Source organism: Pan troglodytes, chromosome 22, assembly GCF_028858775.2.
Source record: "Pan troglodytes isolate AG18354 chromosome 22, NHGRI_mPanTro3-v2.0_pri, whole genome shotgun sequence".
NCBI lineage: Eukaryota > Metazoa > Chordata > Mammalia > Primates > Hominidae > Pan > Pan troglodytes.
The window spans coordinates 47,188,877-47,207,353 of record NC_072420.2 but is presented as its reverse complement, the minus strand read 5'-3'; the positions used below and the strand labels follow the sequence as shown (position 1 = coordinate 47,207,353).

The 18,477-nt window shown below is 43.8% G+C and overlaps 1 protein-coding gene across 33 annotated transcripts in view; it reads right to left on the bottom strand.

Annotated features, from left to right (window-relative positions):
- Nucleotides 1-18,477, bottom strand: part of DIP2A (disco interacting protein 2 homolog A) — a 113,216-nt gene that overhangs the window by 52,567 nt on the left and 42,172 nt on the right. For 19 of the 33 annotated variants that reach the window (XR_010154498.1, XR_010154502.1, XR_010154504.1 and 16 more), the window contains 3 exons: nucleotides 15,049-15,180; nucleotides 8,387-8,548; nucleotides 6,156-6,353 (listed from right to left, as the gene is read on the bottom strand). Coding sequence is in view for 21 of the 33 variants with exons in the window: in XM_063803618.1 (XP_063659688.1) it covers nucleotides 6,156-6,353; nucleotides 8,387-8,548; nucleotides 15,049-15,180 (492 nt within the window). In the remaining 12 variants the exon portion in view is untranslated. The remainder of the gene's footprint in view (nucleotides 1-6,155; nucleotides 6,354-8,386; nucleotides 8,549-15,048; nucleotides 15,181-18,477) is intronic. The other 14 variants (XR_010154501.1, XR_010154509.1, XM_063803614.1 and 11 more) reach the window with 4 other exon arrangements.

Genomic DNA, 18,477 nt, shown 5'->3' with positions numbered 1-18,477 from the left:
ACCTGCAGAGCTTTTGGTAGAGGCTAGGAGTCTCGAGAGCACAGCCACCTCCTGCAGGACATGTGCTGAATCCTCTGGCTGTGTGCAGCAGGAGACCAAGAGCCCATGTGGAAAACCTCTGAAAAGCAGAATGGGGTTGTTAAGAAGCCACAAGGAGACCAACGCCACGGCTGGGAAGCCATCAGAGGAAAGAGACACATGGACACACCAGGCACTGGCAGAAAGCCCAGGAGAGCCAGAGGAGAGCAAAGGCCGGCTGGGCCAGGCATGACTGGACTGCAGCGACCAGCCAGCCACTACTCTACTTGGAGGGGAAAGGGGTTTCTCTTAAGGAAGATGACATTGTCTGGACCTGCCATAATGTTTTTATACACAACATACAATATTCAATCAAAAAGGCCAGGCATGGTGGCTCACGCCTGTAATCCAGCACTTTGGGAGGCTGAGGCAGGCAGGTCACTTGAGCCCAGGAGTTCAAGACCAGCCTGGACAACACAGTGAAACCCCGTCTCTATAAAAAAAAGAAAATAAGAAAGAAAGAAAAAATTAGCTGGGCGTAGTGCTGTGCACCTGTAGTCCCAGCTACTCAGGAGGCTGTGGTGGGAGGATCTCTTGAGCCCAAGAAGTCAAGGCTGCAGTGAGTTGTGATCACCACTGCACTCCAGTGTGGGCAACAGAGCAAGACTCTGTCTCAAAAAAAAAAAAAAAAAAAAAAAAAAAGAGAGAAAACACAGACAAGAGCAACAGACCCAAAGGTGATACAGATATTGGTGTTAGCTAACAAAGACTTTCATTTACAATAATTAATGTGCGTATTCAAGGCAGCAGAAGCAAAGATTAGGAAAATGTATGGAATAATGAGAAATTTTTCCAGAGTATTAGAATAGTAACTATAATAGAGAAATGAAAATTCTAAACTGAAAAGGCAACATCTAAAATAAGGAACTCATCAGGATTTCACAGCAGATTAGAAATTTCAGGGCCAAGAGTGGTGGCTCACGCCTGTAATCCCAGCACTTTGGGAGGCCGAGGCAGGCGGATCATGAGGTCAGGAGATTGAGACCATCCTGGCTAACACAGTGAAACCCTGTCTCTACTAAAAACACAAAAAAATTAGCCGGGTGCGGTGGCAGGCGCCTATAGTCCCAGCTATTCGGGAGGCTGAGGCAGGAAAATGGCGTGAACCCGGGAGGCGGAGCTTGCAGTGAGCTGAGATCGCACCACTGCACTCCAGCCTGGGCGACAGAGCCAGACTCCATCTCAAAAAAAAAAAAAAAAAAAAAAGAAATTTCAGAAGATTAAAGAATTTGAATAAAGGAAAATAGAAAATATACAAATTGAAGTATATATAAGAAAGAATGCAAAATATAAAAAAGAACATTAAACACGTAGGACTCAGGGAAAAAGTATAAGTGTAACTGGAGTCCCAGAAGGAGAGAAGAAAAAAAGTGAGGAAGAAGCAATATAGTAAGAGAAGACGGCTGTAATTTTTCTCAAACAGATAAAAGACACCATTCTACAGATTCAAGAAGCCCTGTGGACATCTTGAAAATTTCAAAGAACATCACGGGAAATTTTCAAAGAACATCACCTCTAAATATGTCATAGTAAGACAGCTGCAATTCAAATAAAAAGAACACTTTTTAAGCGGCCATACACATTACTGTCAATAGTGCAACAATGGTCTGGCATCTTCTCAAAAGCCTATAACAATATCTTTGCATTGCTGAAAGAAGATAAACCACCACGAAATATAACCTTCAAAAATGAAGTTGCCAGCAAACCTACAGTATAACGAACATACAGGAAGTTCTACAGGCCAGAAGGAAATGATTACCCAGGAAAATACAGAATCTCAGGAAGGAATGTATATAGTAAAAGAAAGAATAAAAATGTATGGCTGATTAAAACAACAAACAAACAAAAAACAATGGGCCGGGCATGGGAGCTCACGCCTGTAATCCCAGCACTTTGGGAGGGAGGCCGGCAGACTGCTTGAGCTCAGGAGTTTGAGACCAGCCCAGGCCACATGGCGAGACCTCGACTATACTAAAAACACAAAAAAGTAGCCAAGCATGATGGTGTGTGCCTGTGGTCCCAGGTAAAAGGGAGGCTGAGGTGGGAGGATCACCTGAGCCTGGGGGGTGGAGCTTGCAGTGAGCCGAGATCACGCCCCTGCACTCCAGCCTGGGTGACCGAACACAACCTTGTCTCAAAAAAATAAATAAATACACACAATGGTAGTAATATCTTACACTTTGTAAATAAATGCAGACTTAAACTGCAAGCCAAGGAGAATATTAAAAAAAAAAAAAAGAGGAAGTGTGTCACAGGCTGGGTTCTTCACAAAGCAGATGCTGAGACAGGCTCAGGCATGCAAAAGGATTACTAAAGAATAAAAATCTGTGACAGGAAAAGACAGGTAGCAAGATTGGGCAGGAGGAGCTGTCAAGCCACAATGTAGAACTGACAGTCTCCACAAGCCCAATGCTGTTTTTAAGGAAAGTCCATGCTAACAGAAACTAGGCCCTTGTCCCACTGCCTTACTTGGCCATTGGCCAGGGACTGCTCTGCCAATAGCATGACCTAGATTTGAACGCTGGTTTAACAGTTGAGGCTGTGAGCTAAGCATACTCATCAAAGGCTGGCAATGGGCTCCTTTCTTAAAGAATTACAGATCAATTTTTCTAATGAAAACAGACGTAAAAATCCTAAACAACTTATTGGCAAATTAAATCTGGGTGTATATTTAAAAGGGTAAGATATTATGGCCAAGTGGGATTTATTCTACAAATGAACAGCTGCTTTACATTAGAAAATTAATCAAAAGAATTCACCAAATTAATGAAGGAGGAAAATCATATGATCTTCTTTCTAGCAGCAGAAAAAGCATTTGACAAAATTCAATCCCAACTCATGATAACAACTTTTAACAAACAAGGAGAAGGGAACGTTCTTAATCTGACAGTTTCTACCAACAAACAAGCAAACAAAACTACAGAACACATCATACTTAATTACCACAGGCTTTTCCTCAGATGGAAAAACAGGCAAGAATGCCCACTCTTCAACATTGTTCTATTTCACACTGTACTGGAAGTTCTAGCTTGTGCAAAAAAACAAAACCAAAAAAAAAAAAAAAAAAAAAAAGAATAAAAGTATAAGTATTGGAAAGGACAAAATAACACTATCATTATTCACCAATAATGTGATTTTTGTAGACAGGTAATACAAAAGATATATAGACAAACTTCTAATTATGAGTAAACAAAGAACTAATAAGTTAACTTAGTGAGATAACTGGATACAAAGTCATCATATTTTTTTTTTTTTGAGATGGAGTCTTGCTCTGTCGCCCAGGCTGGAGTGCAGTGGTGCGATCTCAGCTCACTGCAAGCTCCGCCTCCCGGGTTCATGCCATTCTCCTGCCTCAGCCTCCCAAGTAGCTGGGACTACAGGCGCCCACCACCACGCCCCGCTAATTTTTGTATTTTTTTTAGTAGAGACGGGGTTTCACCGCATTAGCCAGGAAAGTCTTGATCTCCTGACCTCATGATCCGCCTGCCTCGGCCTCCCAAAGTGCTGGGATTACAGGTGTGAGCCACCACGCCCAGCACAAAGTCATCATTTTAAAATAATAATAATATAGATTGCAATTCTATATATAAGCAACAAATCAGTAGAGAAAATTACAAATTACAGCACTTGTAACAGGAATAAATCTAATAAAAGATGCTCAAGACTTCTGTATTCCAAAGTATAAAAACATTACTGACAGAAATTGAAGCAGGCCTTTAAAAAGGGGAAAATATTGCACAATCATAAACTGGAAGATTCCATAATTGTAATACAGGTTGAGTATCCCTTATCCAAAATGCTTGAGATTAGAAGTGTTTGGGATTTCAATTTTTTTTTAGATTTTGGAATATTTGCATTATATTTATTTCCCAGTTGAGCATCACATCACAAGTCTAAAAATCAGAAATCCAAAATGCTCCAATGAGCATTTTCTTTGAGCATCATGTCAGCTTCAAGCAGTTTCAGATTTTAGAGCATTTTGGATTTTGGATTTTCATATTTGGGATGCTCTCAACCTATAAAACATTAATTCTATTCAAATTGAACTGGAGATTCAATGCAATGCCAATCAATATCCCAGTAGTAATTTTTATGGAAATTGACAAGTTAATTCTAAAGTTTACTTGGAAATACAAAGAGCCAAGAAGAGTCAAGGCAATCTTGAGGAACCATCACAGAGCAAGAGGACTCCTAATGCTACAGTGATTCAGAGCATGGAGAGACAACAGACTGACAACACCCGCCGCCAACAGGAGCCCAGAAATAGACCCGCAAGTACATTTTTCACCGACTATATAACAAAGTAACACTGCAGTACTTTGGGGAAAGGATTGCCTTTTCAATAAATGATACTGAGTCAGTTAGATACTCATAAGAAAATGACTCCAACTTTATACCAACAATATACAACTTTACTCCAACAATATACAAAATTAAATTCTAAATGGATCATCACACCTAAATGTGAAAAGTAAAACAATAAAGGTTTTAGAAGAGCATGCAGGAAAATATCTTTGTGACCTTAAGTTTGGTAAAAAATTTCTAAATTAGACAAAAACTTAGCTACAATACAGGAAAAAAAAAAACAACATGTAAGTTAGATTACATTAAGACTTTTCATTCATTAAAAGCCATAATTAAAAGTGTTAAAAGGCAATCCAAATAGTGAGGAGACATTTGCAAAACATGCATCTCACGAAAGATGCCTATCTGAAACATACAAAGAAATAAGAGGCCAGGTGCAGTGGCTCACACTTGTAATCCCAGCACTTTGAGAGGCTAAGATGGGAGGACTGCTTTAGCCAGGAGTTCGATATCAGCCTGGGCAACATAGGGAGACCCCCATTTCTACAAAAAAAAGTTTTTTTGTTTTGTTTTGTTTTGTTTTTTTAAATTAGCTGGGTGTGGTGATGTGAGCCTATGGTCCCAGCTACTCCGGAGGCTGAGGCAGGAGCATCTCGAGCCCAGGAGGTCAAGGCAGCAGTGAGCTATGATTGCACCACTGCACTCTAGCCTGAGTGACAGAGTGAAACCTTTTCTCAGAAAAAAAAATAAAAAAGAAAGATGAAAGCATTAGCAAACAGAGAAATGAGCCAAATATTTGAATAGTACATAAATGTGGATATTCAAACAACCAATAAGCATATGAAAAGCATAATTTGTCACCAGGCAAATGCAAATTAGCCTGTGCTACAACACACCTACAACAAAGACTATAATGAAATAAACAATATCAAAAGCTGGTGAGAAAAGAGTTAACTGGAACCCCTCACGTACTCACTGCCTGTGGGAGTGAAAACTGCTGCACTGCCTTTGGAAAACTGTTTGGCAGTATGTCCTAATGCTGAACAATTCTGCTTCTGCATTTATACCTAGCACAAATGCCTACATATTCTCACCAAGAAACTCACATAAGCATGTCCCTAACAGCACTATACACAATAGCCCCAAAGTGGAAACCACCCAAACGTCCATCTACTTAAGAGTGTGTAAGTAAGTTCCAGTATATTCACACGATAAAATAATACCATCAATGAGAATAAACTAAAAGAACACTTGTTTAAAGGCAGGTAAAGCCAACAGTGTGGGCAGTCAGGACAGTAGTTACCCTTTGTGTGTGGAAGGGGCGTGAGGGGCTTTGAACCTAGCAACACTTCTGCTTGGAGTGCGATTACAGGACCATATTCACTCTGTGAATTCATCAGGTTGTATATATGCTTACTATTTGTGTTACAAAAAAAACATAGTATGGAACCAAAAGATGTCAAACACACAGAAATACATACTGCATGATTCCCCTTATACAAAGTTGAAAATAAGACGAAACTAAACTACACTGTTCAGAAAGCATATATAGAACGCTCCAAACACTTGAACCCAGAGCAATGGCAGTCACCATGCATCAGTGAGTGGTCCCCTCTGGTGGGATGGGTACCTGGTATAGGTCAATGTTCTATTTATCTGCCAGCTGTGCTGGTTTCTCAGGAATATTTATCAAGCTGTATGTCTATGCTGTGTTATGTGTGTGACATTCTACAGCTAACCCAGAAGCACAACTGCTTTCTGTTAACACTTGCCATAGGTGAGAGTGTAGATGGCTTTCCCAGTTGTATCCAAGGCAGTCAGACAGGGGGATTTGGGCTGTGTTGTGCCCCAGCGCTGCAAGGTGGCCAACAGCGACGGCGGTCGGGGGACACCTGCAGTGAGAGGCTCCCCTCTCAGCACACTCGTCTCGCTTCCCTCAGGCTTCGGCTGATTTGGATCTGGTTGCTGAACTACAAGCAAAATCAAAACTTTAAAATCAGCAATGCAGAGCACCACGAACACATTCTGTTTTTAAGCATTCATAGTTTATAATATTGTTTTTAATCCCAACTATAAAAAAGCTTACAATAATTTGTTTCGATTTTTGCATCACAGTCACCGACAACTAACCAAAGGATTAAAGGAGCTTTAGTCATGGATGATGACAGCTGTGAAATAAAGTTAAAAACAACCCACCATCCTGGTGACCACAACCTCACAGACAAAGGTGACCTTGGAGTGGTTCCCACTTTCCCAACTTCTGGACAGGACTGTGGCACCTCTACTACCTCTGGCACCACAGCGGTGAACAGCCAGGTATCCACAGCCTGGAGATAGGACCTGGTGGTCCACTCAGACAGGAGGAAAGCAAGCAGAACCACCACTTCAGCCTAGGGATCCAAACAACTATCACTATGTTCAAAGAAAAAGAATTAAAAGATTATTTGATTATAGGCTGGGCGTGGTGGCTCATGCCTGTAATCCCAGCACTTTGGGAGGCCAAGGCGGGTGGATCATGAGGTCAGGAGATCGAGACCATCCTGGTTAACATGGTGAAACCCTGTCTCTACTAAAAATACAAAAAAAAATTAGCCAGGTGTGGTGGTGGACGCCTGTAGTACCAGCTACTCGGGAGGCTGAGGCAGGAGAATGGCGTGAACTCAGGAGGTGGAGCTTGAAGTGATTCGAGATCGCACCACTGCACTCCAGCCTGGGCGACAGAGTGAGACTCTGTCTCAAAAAAAAAAAAAAAAAAAAAGATTATTTGATTATATAGCTCCTGGAAAAAGATTACTTTAATCTTGTTTTTTACTTTAAAAAGAATTAATCTTTTTCTAGGAGCTGTATAACCAAAATTTGCCCAAGTGGTAAGAAACACTGCTCTAAGATGCATTCATACCAATAAACTCTGAATTTGAAAGGCACTGTGTGATGGCTAATATTGATGTCAACTTGATGGGATTGAAGGATGCAAAGTATTCTTCCTGGGTGTGTCTGTGAGGGTGTTGCCAAAGGAGATTAACGTTTGAGTCAGTGGACTGGGAAAGGCAGACCCACCCTAAATCTGGGTGGGCACACTTTAATCAGCTGCCAGCACAGCCAGAATAAAGCAGGCAGAAGAACGTGGAAAGACTAGACTGGCCTAGCCTCCCAGCCTACACCTTTCTCCTGTGCTGGATGCTTCCTGCCCTCGAACATTGGATTCCAAGTTCTTCAGCATTGGGACTCAGACTGGCTTCCTTGCTCTCAGCTTGCAGATGGCTTACTGTGGGACCTCACCTTGTGATCGTGTGAGTCAATATGCCTTAATGAACTTCCCTTTATATGTATACATCTATCCTATTAGTTCTGTCCCTCTAGAGAACCCTGACTAATACACACTATCTGATTACAAAGGGGAAATAATCTCCTGAAAGCTATGTCTAATCCTCGGGTGTGGAGGAGACTCTGGGCTGGTCGGCTGCCAGCAGTGTCACTGTACAAACAGCCAAGATCTGCGAGTAGGACCAGCATGGGGCCCCTGTGGCCTTAACGACACATGTTTGTACTGGCTTCATTTCTGGTTTCTGCTTGCTAGTTTTCTCTTTAAAAAAATATGTGTGTATTCTTCCTAAATACATATTTCATTCACATATGAGAGGCTAAAATTCTGAAAAGCAGCCAAATCTATGCTGAAAATTAAATACTTTAAAACCACAAGAAGGTAAGTATTTCAGAGTTAAAGTTTAAATTAAACATTTAAATAATGTAAGTTAAATAAAACCTTAGAAGAATTTTTAGGAAATGCTAAGTCACTTGAATATGAGCAGCAAATTTTCTACCTGCTCAAATAAAGGAAGCAATCATGTGATTCTAAATTCACCATTGCATCCAGTGACCACTGAGTCTGGAAACAGAATATATATAGCAATATCCATGTATAATATACATTTGCCTGTGTTTCTCAACTTCGTGGCCACCCTTTTCATACAAACAGAAAAGCTCAAAGTTGGACAACTCTTACCTTCCAACAATTCCTCAAAATCATCCACAAAGAACTCCTTCAGTGGAGGGCGCTTTGGCCTCTTCAGGGTGTTCAGAAGCTGCTGGATTTTGGAGGACACTCTGCTGTTCACAGGGACACCTGTCACGGGAAGGACAGAGGAGCACTGAGGCCAGGACACATCTGAAGAAGTGGACACAGGTGTAAGGTCCAAGGACAAACCACACGATGCATCAGAGCTTACAAATCCATCCAAGTGTGGGCCCCACTGGACAGTCATTTTGGAATCAATTCATTTAGAAAACACTTACTGAATGCCTTCCAGGAAACAGGACTTGTTCTAAGCTAGCAGGTTTTTTTTTTGTTTTTGTTTTTTTGCTTTAGACGGAGACTCACTCTGTTGCCAGGCTAGAGTGCAGTGGCATGATCTCAGCTCACTGCAATCTCCGCCTCCTGGGTTCAAGCGATTCTCTTGCCTCAGCCTCCCAAGTAGCTGGGTCTACAAGCATGCGCCACCACGCCTGGCTAATTTGTATTTTTAGTAGAGATGGGGTTTCACCATGTTGGCCAGGATGGTTTCGATCTCTTCACCTCATGATCCACCTGCCTTGGCCTCCCAAACTGCTGGGATTACAGGCGTGCGCCACTGCGCCCGGCCTAAGCAGTTTTTTAAATGGTCCAGGGACCCCTGGGGCATCCAAGTCCCTTTCAGGAAGTTTATGAGGTCACGACTATTCCATGGTAATGTTAAGAAGTCATGGCCCTGTAATCCCAGCACTTTGGGAGGCTGAGGCAGGTGGATCACGAGGTCAGGAGATCGAGACCATCCTGGCTAACACAGTGAAACCCCATCTTTACTAAATACAAAAAAGTAGCCGGGCGTGGTGGCGGGCGCCTGTAGTCCCAGCTACTTGGGAGGCTGAGGCAGGAGAATGGCATGAACCTGGGAGGCGGAGCTTGCAGTGAGCCGAGATTGCGCCACTGCCCTCCAGCCTGGGTGACAGAGGGAGACTTCTTCTCAAAAAAAAAAAAAAAAAAAAAAAAAAAAGTCATTTGCCAGCCAGGAGCAGTGGCTCACAGCTGTAATCCCAGCACTTTGGTTAGCTAAGGCAGGAGAGGATCGCTTGAGGCCAGAAGTTTAAGACTAGCCTGGTCAACACAGCAAGACCCTGTCTCTACAAAAAATTTAAAAAATAAAAAATTATCTGGATGTGGTGGCTTGTGCCTGCAGTCCCAGCTCCTTGGGAGGCTGAGAAGGAAGGATTGCTTGAGTCCAGAAGTTTCAGGCTACAGTGAGCCATGATCATGTCAGTGAACTCCAGCCTGGGCAACAGAGTCACTATTAAAAAAAAAAAAAAAATGGGGGGCTGGGCACAGTGGCTCACCCCTGTAATCCCAGCACATTGGGGGTCTGAGGTGGGCAGATCACTTGAGTTCTAGACTAGCCTGGCCAACATGTCAAAATCCCATCTCTACTAAAAAATACAAAAATTAGCCAAGCTTGCTGGTATGCACCTGTAGTAAAGAAAAAAAAAAATTAGCCAAGTGTGGTGGCAGTTGCCTGGAGTTCCAGCTACTTGGGAGGCTAAGGCAGGAGAATCGCTTGACACCAGAAGGCAGAGGCTGCGGTGAGCCAAAATCAAGCCACTGCACTCCATCCTGGGTGACAGAGCAAGACTTTGTCTTAAAAAAAAAAAAGAACAGAAAATTAAAAAAAAAAAAGCAGAGTTGGAGGACTCAAACTGTATAATTTCAAGAATTTTAAGAAAATCACAGTGGTCATGGCTATACGAGGTGTAAGGACAGATAAATAAGGAAACGGAACAACATACAGAGCCCAGAGCCCAGAAATAGACCCTTCCCTCTCCAACATGGTCTACTGATTTTCATTAAAGATGCCAAGGAAACTTGGTGGGAAAAGAATGGTCTTTATTATAAATGATGCTAGAACAACTGAATACCCACATACAAAAATGTAAACTTTGATTCATACCTGATACTTAGGCTAAAATTAACTCAAAATGAACTATCTACCTAAATGTAAAAACTAAAACTATAAAATTCTGGAAGAAAATATAGGAGAAAACATTTGTGACCTTGGGTTAGACAAAAATTTCTTAGATATGACACAAAAGCACAATCTATAAAAAAATTTGGTAAACTGAATGTCATAAAAATGTAAACCATCTGCTCTTTGAAAGGCATTGTTAAAGCAAGCCAGACTGGGAGAAAATACACATGATAAACCTCATATGGGATGACTTGTATCTAGAATATATAAACAGCCCTCAAAACTCAATAAGAAAACAAGCACAATTTGGCTGGCCACAGTGGCTCACACTGTAATCCCAGCACTTTGGGAAGCCAAGGCAGGCAGAGACGAGGAGTTCAAGACCAGCCTGGTCTCTACTAAAAATACAAAAATTAGCCAGGCATCGTGGCACATGCCTGTAATCCCAGCTACTCACGAGGCTGAGGCAGGAGAATTGCTTGAACCTGGGAGGTGGATGTTGCAGTGAGCCAAGATCGCACCACTGCACTCTGCCTGGGTGACAGTGAAACTCCGTCTCAAAAAAAAAAAGAAAGAAAGAAGGAAGAAAAGAAAAGAAAGAAAGAAAGAAAGAAAGAAAGAAAGAAAGACAACAAGCACAATTTAAAAAAAAAATAGGCCAAAAGTATGAACAGATACTTTCCCTCAAGAGATACACAGATGGCAAATAGGTGCATAAAAAGATGTTCAACACACCATCAGCCATTAGGGAAATGCAAATTGAAACTGTAATGAGATATCTCTACATGCCTATTGGGATGGTTGAAATTTTTTAAACATAATACCAACTGTTGGAAAGGGTGTGGAGGAACTGATACTCTCACTACTAATAATGAGAATGTAAAATGGTACAATCACTTTGGAAAACAGCGTGGCAGTTTCTTAAAAAGTTAAAATAGGCTGGGTATGGTGGCTCACACCTATAATCCCAGTACTTTAGGTGGCCAAGGCAGGTGGATCACTTGAGGCCAGGAGTTTGAGACCAGCCTGGACAACATGGTGAAATCCCATCTCTACTGAAAATGCAAAAATTAACTGGGCGTGGTGGCACATGCCTGTAATCCCAGCTACTTGGGAGGGTGAGGCAGGAGAATCGCTTGAACCCAGGATGGCGAGGTTTCAGTGAGCCAAGATCATGCCACTGCACTCTAGCCTGGGCAACAGAGTGAGACTCAGTCTCCAAAAAAAAAGGTGAAATACACCTACAATATAATTCAGCCATTCTACTTCTAGGTATTGACCCAAAAGAAATGAAAGTAAGCATCTATGCAAAAACGTATACAAGATTGATTATTCATAGCAGCTTTACTTGTAACCGGCCCAAACTAGAAACAACCTAAATACACATCAACAGGTGAACAGCCAAATTGTGGTGCATCCATTTAATGAAATATTACTCAATGAGAAGGAGTAAACTATTGACACAGAACACGAATGAATCTCAAAATAATTATGGAGAGTGGTAGAAGGCAGACCATAAACGTAAACGCTGTATGACTCCTTTTATATAAAATTCTAGAAAATGCAATCTAATCTATAGTGACAGAAAGTAAATCAGTGGTTGCCTGAAGTGTATGGGGAAAGCCAGAAGGATCCGAAGAGGGGAGGACCAAGGAACACAAGGACACTTTTGGGCGTGCTGGATATGGTCACTATCTTGATTGTAGTGATGCTTTCCACAGCTGTACAAATGTCTTAAAACTTTTGAGAACGGAGTCTCACTCTATCGCCCAGGCTGGAGTGAAGTGACACAATCTTGGCTCACTGCAACCTCCGCCTCTCGGGTTCAAGCGATTCTCCTGCCTCAGTCTCCCAAGTAGCTGGGACTATAGACGCCCGCCACCACACTCGGCTAATTTTTTTTGTATTTTTAGTAGAGATAGGGTTTCACCACGTTAGCCAGGATGGTCTCGATCTCCTGACCTAGTGATCTGCCTGCCTTGGCCTCCCAAAGTGCTGGGATTACAGGTGTGAGCCACCGCGCCCAGCCGAAACTGTACACTTTAAATATGTACAATTCATTATGTCAATTACCCTTTAATTAAGCTCTTAATTTTTTTTAAATATAAAGAGTAATAGCTCTCCCTCTCCCTCTCCCTCTCCCCTCTTTCCACGGTCTCCCTCTGATGCCGAGCCGAAGCTGGACGGTACTGCTGCCATCTCGGCTCACTGCAACCTCCCTGCCCGATTCTCCTGCCTCAGCCTGCCGAGTGCCTGCGATTGCAGGCGTGCGCCGCCACGCCTGACTGGTTTTCGTATTTTTTTGGTGGAGACGGGATTTCGATGTGTCGGCCGGGCTGGTCTCCAGCTCCTAACCGCGAGTGATCTGCCAGCCTCGGCCTCCCGAGGTGCCGGGATTGCAGACGGAGTCTCGTTAACTCAGTGCTCAATGGCGCCCAGGCTGGAGTGCAGTGGCGTGATCTCGGCTCGCTACAACCACCTCCCAGCCGCCTGCCTTGGCCTCCCTAAGTGCCGAGATTGCAGCCTCTGCCTGGCAGCCACCCCGTCTGGGAAGTGAGGAGCATCTCCGCCTGACCGCCCATCGTCTGGGATGTGAGGAGCCCCTCTGCCTGGCTGCCCAGTCTGGAAAGTGAGGAGCGTCTCTGCCCGGCCGCCATCCCATCTAGGAAGTGAGGAGCGCCTCTTCCCGGCCGCCATCACATCTGGGAAGTGAGGAGCGCCTCTGCCCGGCCGCCCATCGTCTGAGATGTGGGGAGCACCTCTGCCCTGCCGCCCCGTCCGGGATGTGAGGAGCGTCTCTGCCCGGCTGCCCCGTCTGAGAAGTGAGGAGACCCTCTGCCTGGCAACCGCCCCGCCTGAGAAGTGAGGAGCCCCTCCGCCCGGCAGCCACCCCGTCTGAGAAGTGAGGAGCGTCCACCCTCCTCGTCCGGGAGGGAGGTGGGGGGGTCAGCCCCCCGCCCGGCCAGCCGCCCTGTCCGGGAGGTGAGGGGCGCCTCTGCCCGGCCGCCCCTACTGGGAAGTGAGGAGCCCCTCTGCCTGGCCAGCCGCTCCGTCCGGGAGGGAGGTGGGGGGGTCAGCCCCCCGCCCGGCCAGCCGCCCCGTCCGGGAGGTGAGGGGCGCCTCTGCCCGGCCGCCCCTACTGGGAAGTGAGGAGCCCCTCTGCCTGGCCAGCCGCCCCATCCGGGAGGGAGGTGGGGGGGTCAGCCCCCCGCCTGGCCAGCCGCCCCGTCTGGGAGGGAGGTGGGGGGGTCAGCCCCCCGCCCGGCCAGCCGCCCCGTCCGGGAGGTGAGGGGCGCTTCTGCCCGGCCGCCCCTACTGGGAAGTGAGGAGCTCCTCTGCCCGGCCACCACCCCATCTGGGAGGTGTACTCAACAGCTCATTGAGAACGGGCCATGAAGACAATGGCGGTTTTGTGGAATAGAAAGGGGGGAAAGGTGGGGAAAAGATTGAGAAATCGGATGGTTGCCGTGTCTGTGTAGAAAGAGGTAGACATGGGAGACTTTTCATTTTGTTCTGTACTAAGAAAAATTCTTCTGCCTTGGGATCCTGTTGATCTGTGACCTTACCCCCAACCCTGTGCTCTCTGAAACATGTGCTGTATCCACTCAGGGTTGAATGGATTAAGGGTGGTGCAAGATGTGCTTTGTTAAACAGATGCTTGAAGGCAGCATGTTCATTAAGAGTCATCACCACTCCCTAATCTCAAGTACCCAGGGACACAAACACTGCGGAAGGCCGCAGGGTCCTCTGCCTAGGAAAACCAGAGAACTTTGTTCACTTGTTTATCTGCTGACCTTCCCTCCACTATTGTCCTGTGACCCTGCCAAATCCCCCTCTGCGAGAAACACCCAAGAATGATCAATTAAAAAAAAAAAAAGAAAAAAACAAACAAAAAAAAAAAAAGAAAAAAAAAAGAGTAATAAATTGAATTAAATACATGTCTAGCCAATGTACAGACTGCTTCATGTTGATTCAGTATTTTTCTTCTGCCTCTGGACAAGGAGATGAAAGCCCTCAACAAAATCTGACACTCTGTTTGGGAGTACCAACATATATGATAGGCCCTAGCTCTGAGCTCCTCTTAATTTTTATTTAAATTATTATTTTGGGAAAAAAATTGACATGATTTTGACAAAAGACATTGAAGACTGTTTCAAAAAGAAATGGTGTAAATGAGGACATTATGAAAGTTACACTGACATCTCTGAGCCTGCACATGGGAAACCATGATTGCTGTTGCACCGATTTCACAGTCTGCTGAGGATGGAGAGTGTAGGGGGCTGTTCTGTCATAGGTGGGTGTGTGCACTCGCACTGACTAAGTCATTCTGTCTGCCACATTGAATCTAAATAAAGAAACTTCCCACAGCTTCTCATTTCCCTACTATATTGCAGATCGAAACGCCCTTTGCATCCTATCTAAATTTGGAAGTCTTTTCCCTCCCCACTCTCCTCGTTTCCCCTCTGACCAATTCCATTGATATTTCCAATTATTTCTCCACATGATGCTTTCTATAACATTAACTGCACACACTGGTTTCCATTTATCTGCATGGATTAAAACTGACGGTTGGCTTGGGTTTGCTACAGTGAATACATTAAAGCTGTGTTCAATACCCAAAGACAAAACCTGTGCTCTGCTATTTCACAAGGAGAAAGAGAGGCAGGCTCACCATCTGCTGTTTCCAGCATGCTCCCGCTGCACCCCCGAGGAACACTTCTCACAGAAGCCACCTGTGGACGCTCAAAGTACGAATGCTCCACGAGGCCCGTGGTGACATCAGGAGGGGCAGAATGCAGATCTGCTTTTGAAAAACACACCCAAAATGAAAGTGGCTGTTAAGTCAAACGAGTATTAAGCTGCTCTTGAAACCCCGTTAGTCTAAAGCTCCACTAGCTGAGTTCTAAGTGGGGAGAGTGTGGTATTTTCATTAATTTGTTTTCTTGGCTGACCAAAGGCATACTGGGACCCTATGAACTCCCAGACACGTTATGCAGACATCTGCATGCATGTGGGTGGCTCAATTCTCAAAGGGATCCAGACTCAGAACCACCATCTTCAGCACAGAGGCAGGCACAGAGTAAACCTGCCTGTTACAATGGCCTGATGAGATTTTGGTTAGAAATTCCCTCAAGGGGCTGGGCATGGTGGCTGACACCTGTAATCCCGCACTTGGGGAGGCCAACGTAGGCAGATCACCTGAGGTCAGGGGTTTGAGACCAGCCTGGCCAACATGGCGAAACCCCGTCTCTACTAAAAATACAAAAATCAGCTGGGCGTCGTGGCACATGCCTGTAATCCCAGCTACTGGGGAGGCTGAGGCAGGAGAATCACTTGAACCCAGGAGGCGGAGGTTGCAGTTAGCTGAGATTGCACCACTGCACTCTAACTTGGGCAACAGAGCGACACTCTCTCTCAAAAAGAAAAAAGAAAGAAGGAAGGAAGGAAGGAAAGAGAAAGAAGAAAGAAAGAAAAGAAAGAAAGAAAGAAAGAGAGAAAGAAATTCCCTCAAGGAAGCAGAAACAAATTTGAAATCAATTGTCACTGGTACATTTTTTTGTAACATTATGAAAAAAACAGCCAGGATCATACAAACTACTACAACCCCCAAAAAAGTATGTTGGACACCAAACCTTTGCAGTCCTAAAAGAATAAAACTACACAAATTAAAACCTCCCCCACTGCCAGTTAAAACAGCTGCAAAACTAAGAGACCACAATCAAGTTCCTTTTTTTTTTTTTTTTTTTTGAGATGGAGTCTCACTTTATCACTGCCCAGACTGCAGTGCAGTGGCACAATCTTGGCTCACTGCAACCTCTGCCTCCTGAGTTCAAGCAATTCTCCTGTCTCAGCCCCTCAAGTAGAGCTGGGATTACAGGCATGTGCCACCACACCCGGCCAATTTTTGTATTTTTAGTAGAGACGGGTTTTCACCATATTGGCCAAGCTGGTCTTGAACTCCTGGACTCAAGTGATCCAACCACCTCGGCCTCCTGAAGTGCTGGGATTACAGGTGTGAGCCACCGCGCCTGGCCACAATCAAGTTCTTAAAGTAGAATTGGTGTAACATTTAAAAACAGACATTAGATCTGGAACATATGTAAAAATCACTCCTTCCATTGTCTGAATGTACATTTTTGTGTTTTATTTCCTTGGTACAGTCCATCTATCTGTTCAGAATGCTGGCTGACTGTAAGTTCCTATAGGAATTATGGTTATAATTGGGTCTACCACTAGGAAAGGCACTGTGTCTATATGACTATAGAAATTGTGTTCTACCACAACAATGAATACACAGATGCTCGCCCATTTATAAGAATCAACATAGGGGCCAACATGGTAGCTCACACCTGTAATCCCAGCAATTTGGGAGGTCAAGGCGGGCAGATCAGCTGAGGTCAGGAGTTCGAGAATGGCCTGGCCAACACGGCGAAACCCTGTCTCTACTAAAAATACAAAAATTATCCGGGTGTGGTGGTGCATGCCTGTAATCCCAGCTACTCGGGAGGCTGAGGCAGGAGAATCGCTTGAACCCGGGAGGTGGAGGTTGCAGTGAGCCAAGATTGCACCACTGCACTCCAGCCTGGGGGACAGAGTGAGACCCTGTCACAAAAAAAAAAAAAAAAAAAAAAAAAAAATCAACACTAGCTGTGCAGTGGCTCACACTTATAATCCCAGCACTTTGGGAGGCTGAGGCAGGAGGATCACTTGAGCCCAGGAATTTGAGATCAGCCTGGGCAACATAGCGAGCTCCCATCTCTTAAAAAAAAAATTAGCTGGGCATGGTGGTGGACACCTGTGGTCCCAGCTACTTAGGAGGCTGAGGTGAAAGGACCACTGGAGCCCAGAAGTTCCAGGTTACAGTGAGCTAGGACCATACTGCTGCACTCTAGCCCGGGCCACAGAGTGAGATCTTATCTCCAAAAAAATAAATAAATAAACACTAGTCTATGTTAGGTAGAGACAACTGGTAATGTTTAATATTTTAATGAAGGTACCTGTTAGTATCACTGTGGTACTCCTAGGTACAATGCAAAGCAGTAACTTTTTACTAGGTTTGTAGAAAGCTGAAGTATATGAAAGCACAAACTCACTGTCTGCATAGCAGAATATACCTTTTGAAAAAATCTAAACCATTAAGATTTTTCACAACCCTTGAAAAAGCCTGATGCTGATCAAATTAGCATTTTAAAGTATGTCTATCAGGAGGTTCTTTTAGTTTAAAAAGAAATTTCCCCACTCTTCCAAATCTAGCAAAAAGAATAAATGATTTTAAAAGTATATATGGAAAAAAAAGGTATACATGGTATACATACATGTACTACAAGTAGTTTTTTAAAACAGCTATATAATGGCTGGGAGCAGTGGCTCATTCCTATAATCCTAACATTTTGAAAGGCCAAGGCATGAGGATCACTTGAGCCCAGGAGTTCAAGACCAGTCTGGGCAACACAGTAAAAACTCCATCTTTCCAAAAAATGTTTAAAAATTAGCTGGGCATGCTGGCATTTGCCTATAGTCCCAGCTGCTTAGGAGGCTAAGGTGGGAGAATTTCTTAAGCCCAGGAGTTCAAGGCTGCAGTGACCTATGATCATGCCACTGTACTCCAGCGTGGCTGACAGAGCAAGACCCTGTCTCTAGGCGGAAAAATAAAAAAAACAGCTGCATAAAAATAAACATAAACTACATTCAAAATAAAAATAAGCTACTATAATTAAAAGTACTGCTTTTAAAAATAGGTATTTACATTTGTATAAAAAAGGCTTAATGTATTTGATTTCCTTAATCCTAAACTGAAAGTGATATATTTTTAAAAATTATCTTTACCTGATATGTTCTACCTCGAATTTTTTACTTAATATATTCTTCCTCTTTTCATGTTTCTTTCCTTAGTTTAAATTGAAGACACATCTAGTGTTAGAAACTAAAACAAAGGATGATTTCTGTCATAAGAGGGAAGTTGAGTATTTTTGAGATTTAGAAATTCAAATTAACTATGTCCAACATTTAGGATGTGGGTAGCTACAATCTGTAGAAAATTGCAATCCTGTAAGCAAAGTATTAAATCAAGTCCAAGTTAAGAATTTTTTTTAAATGTATT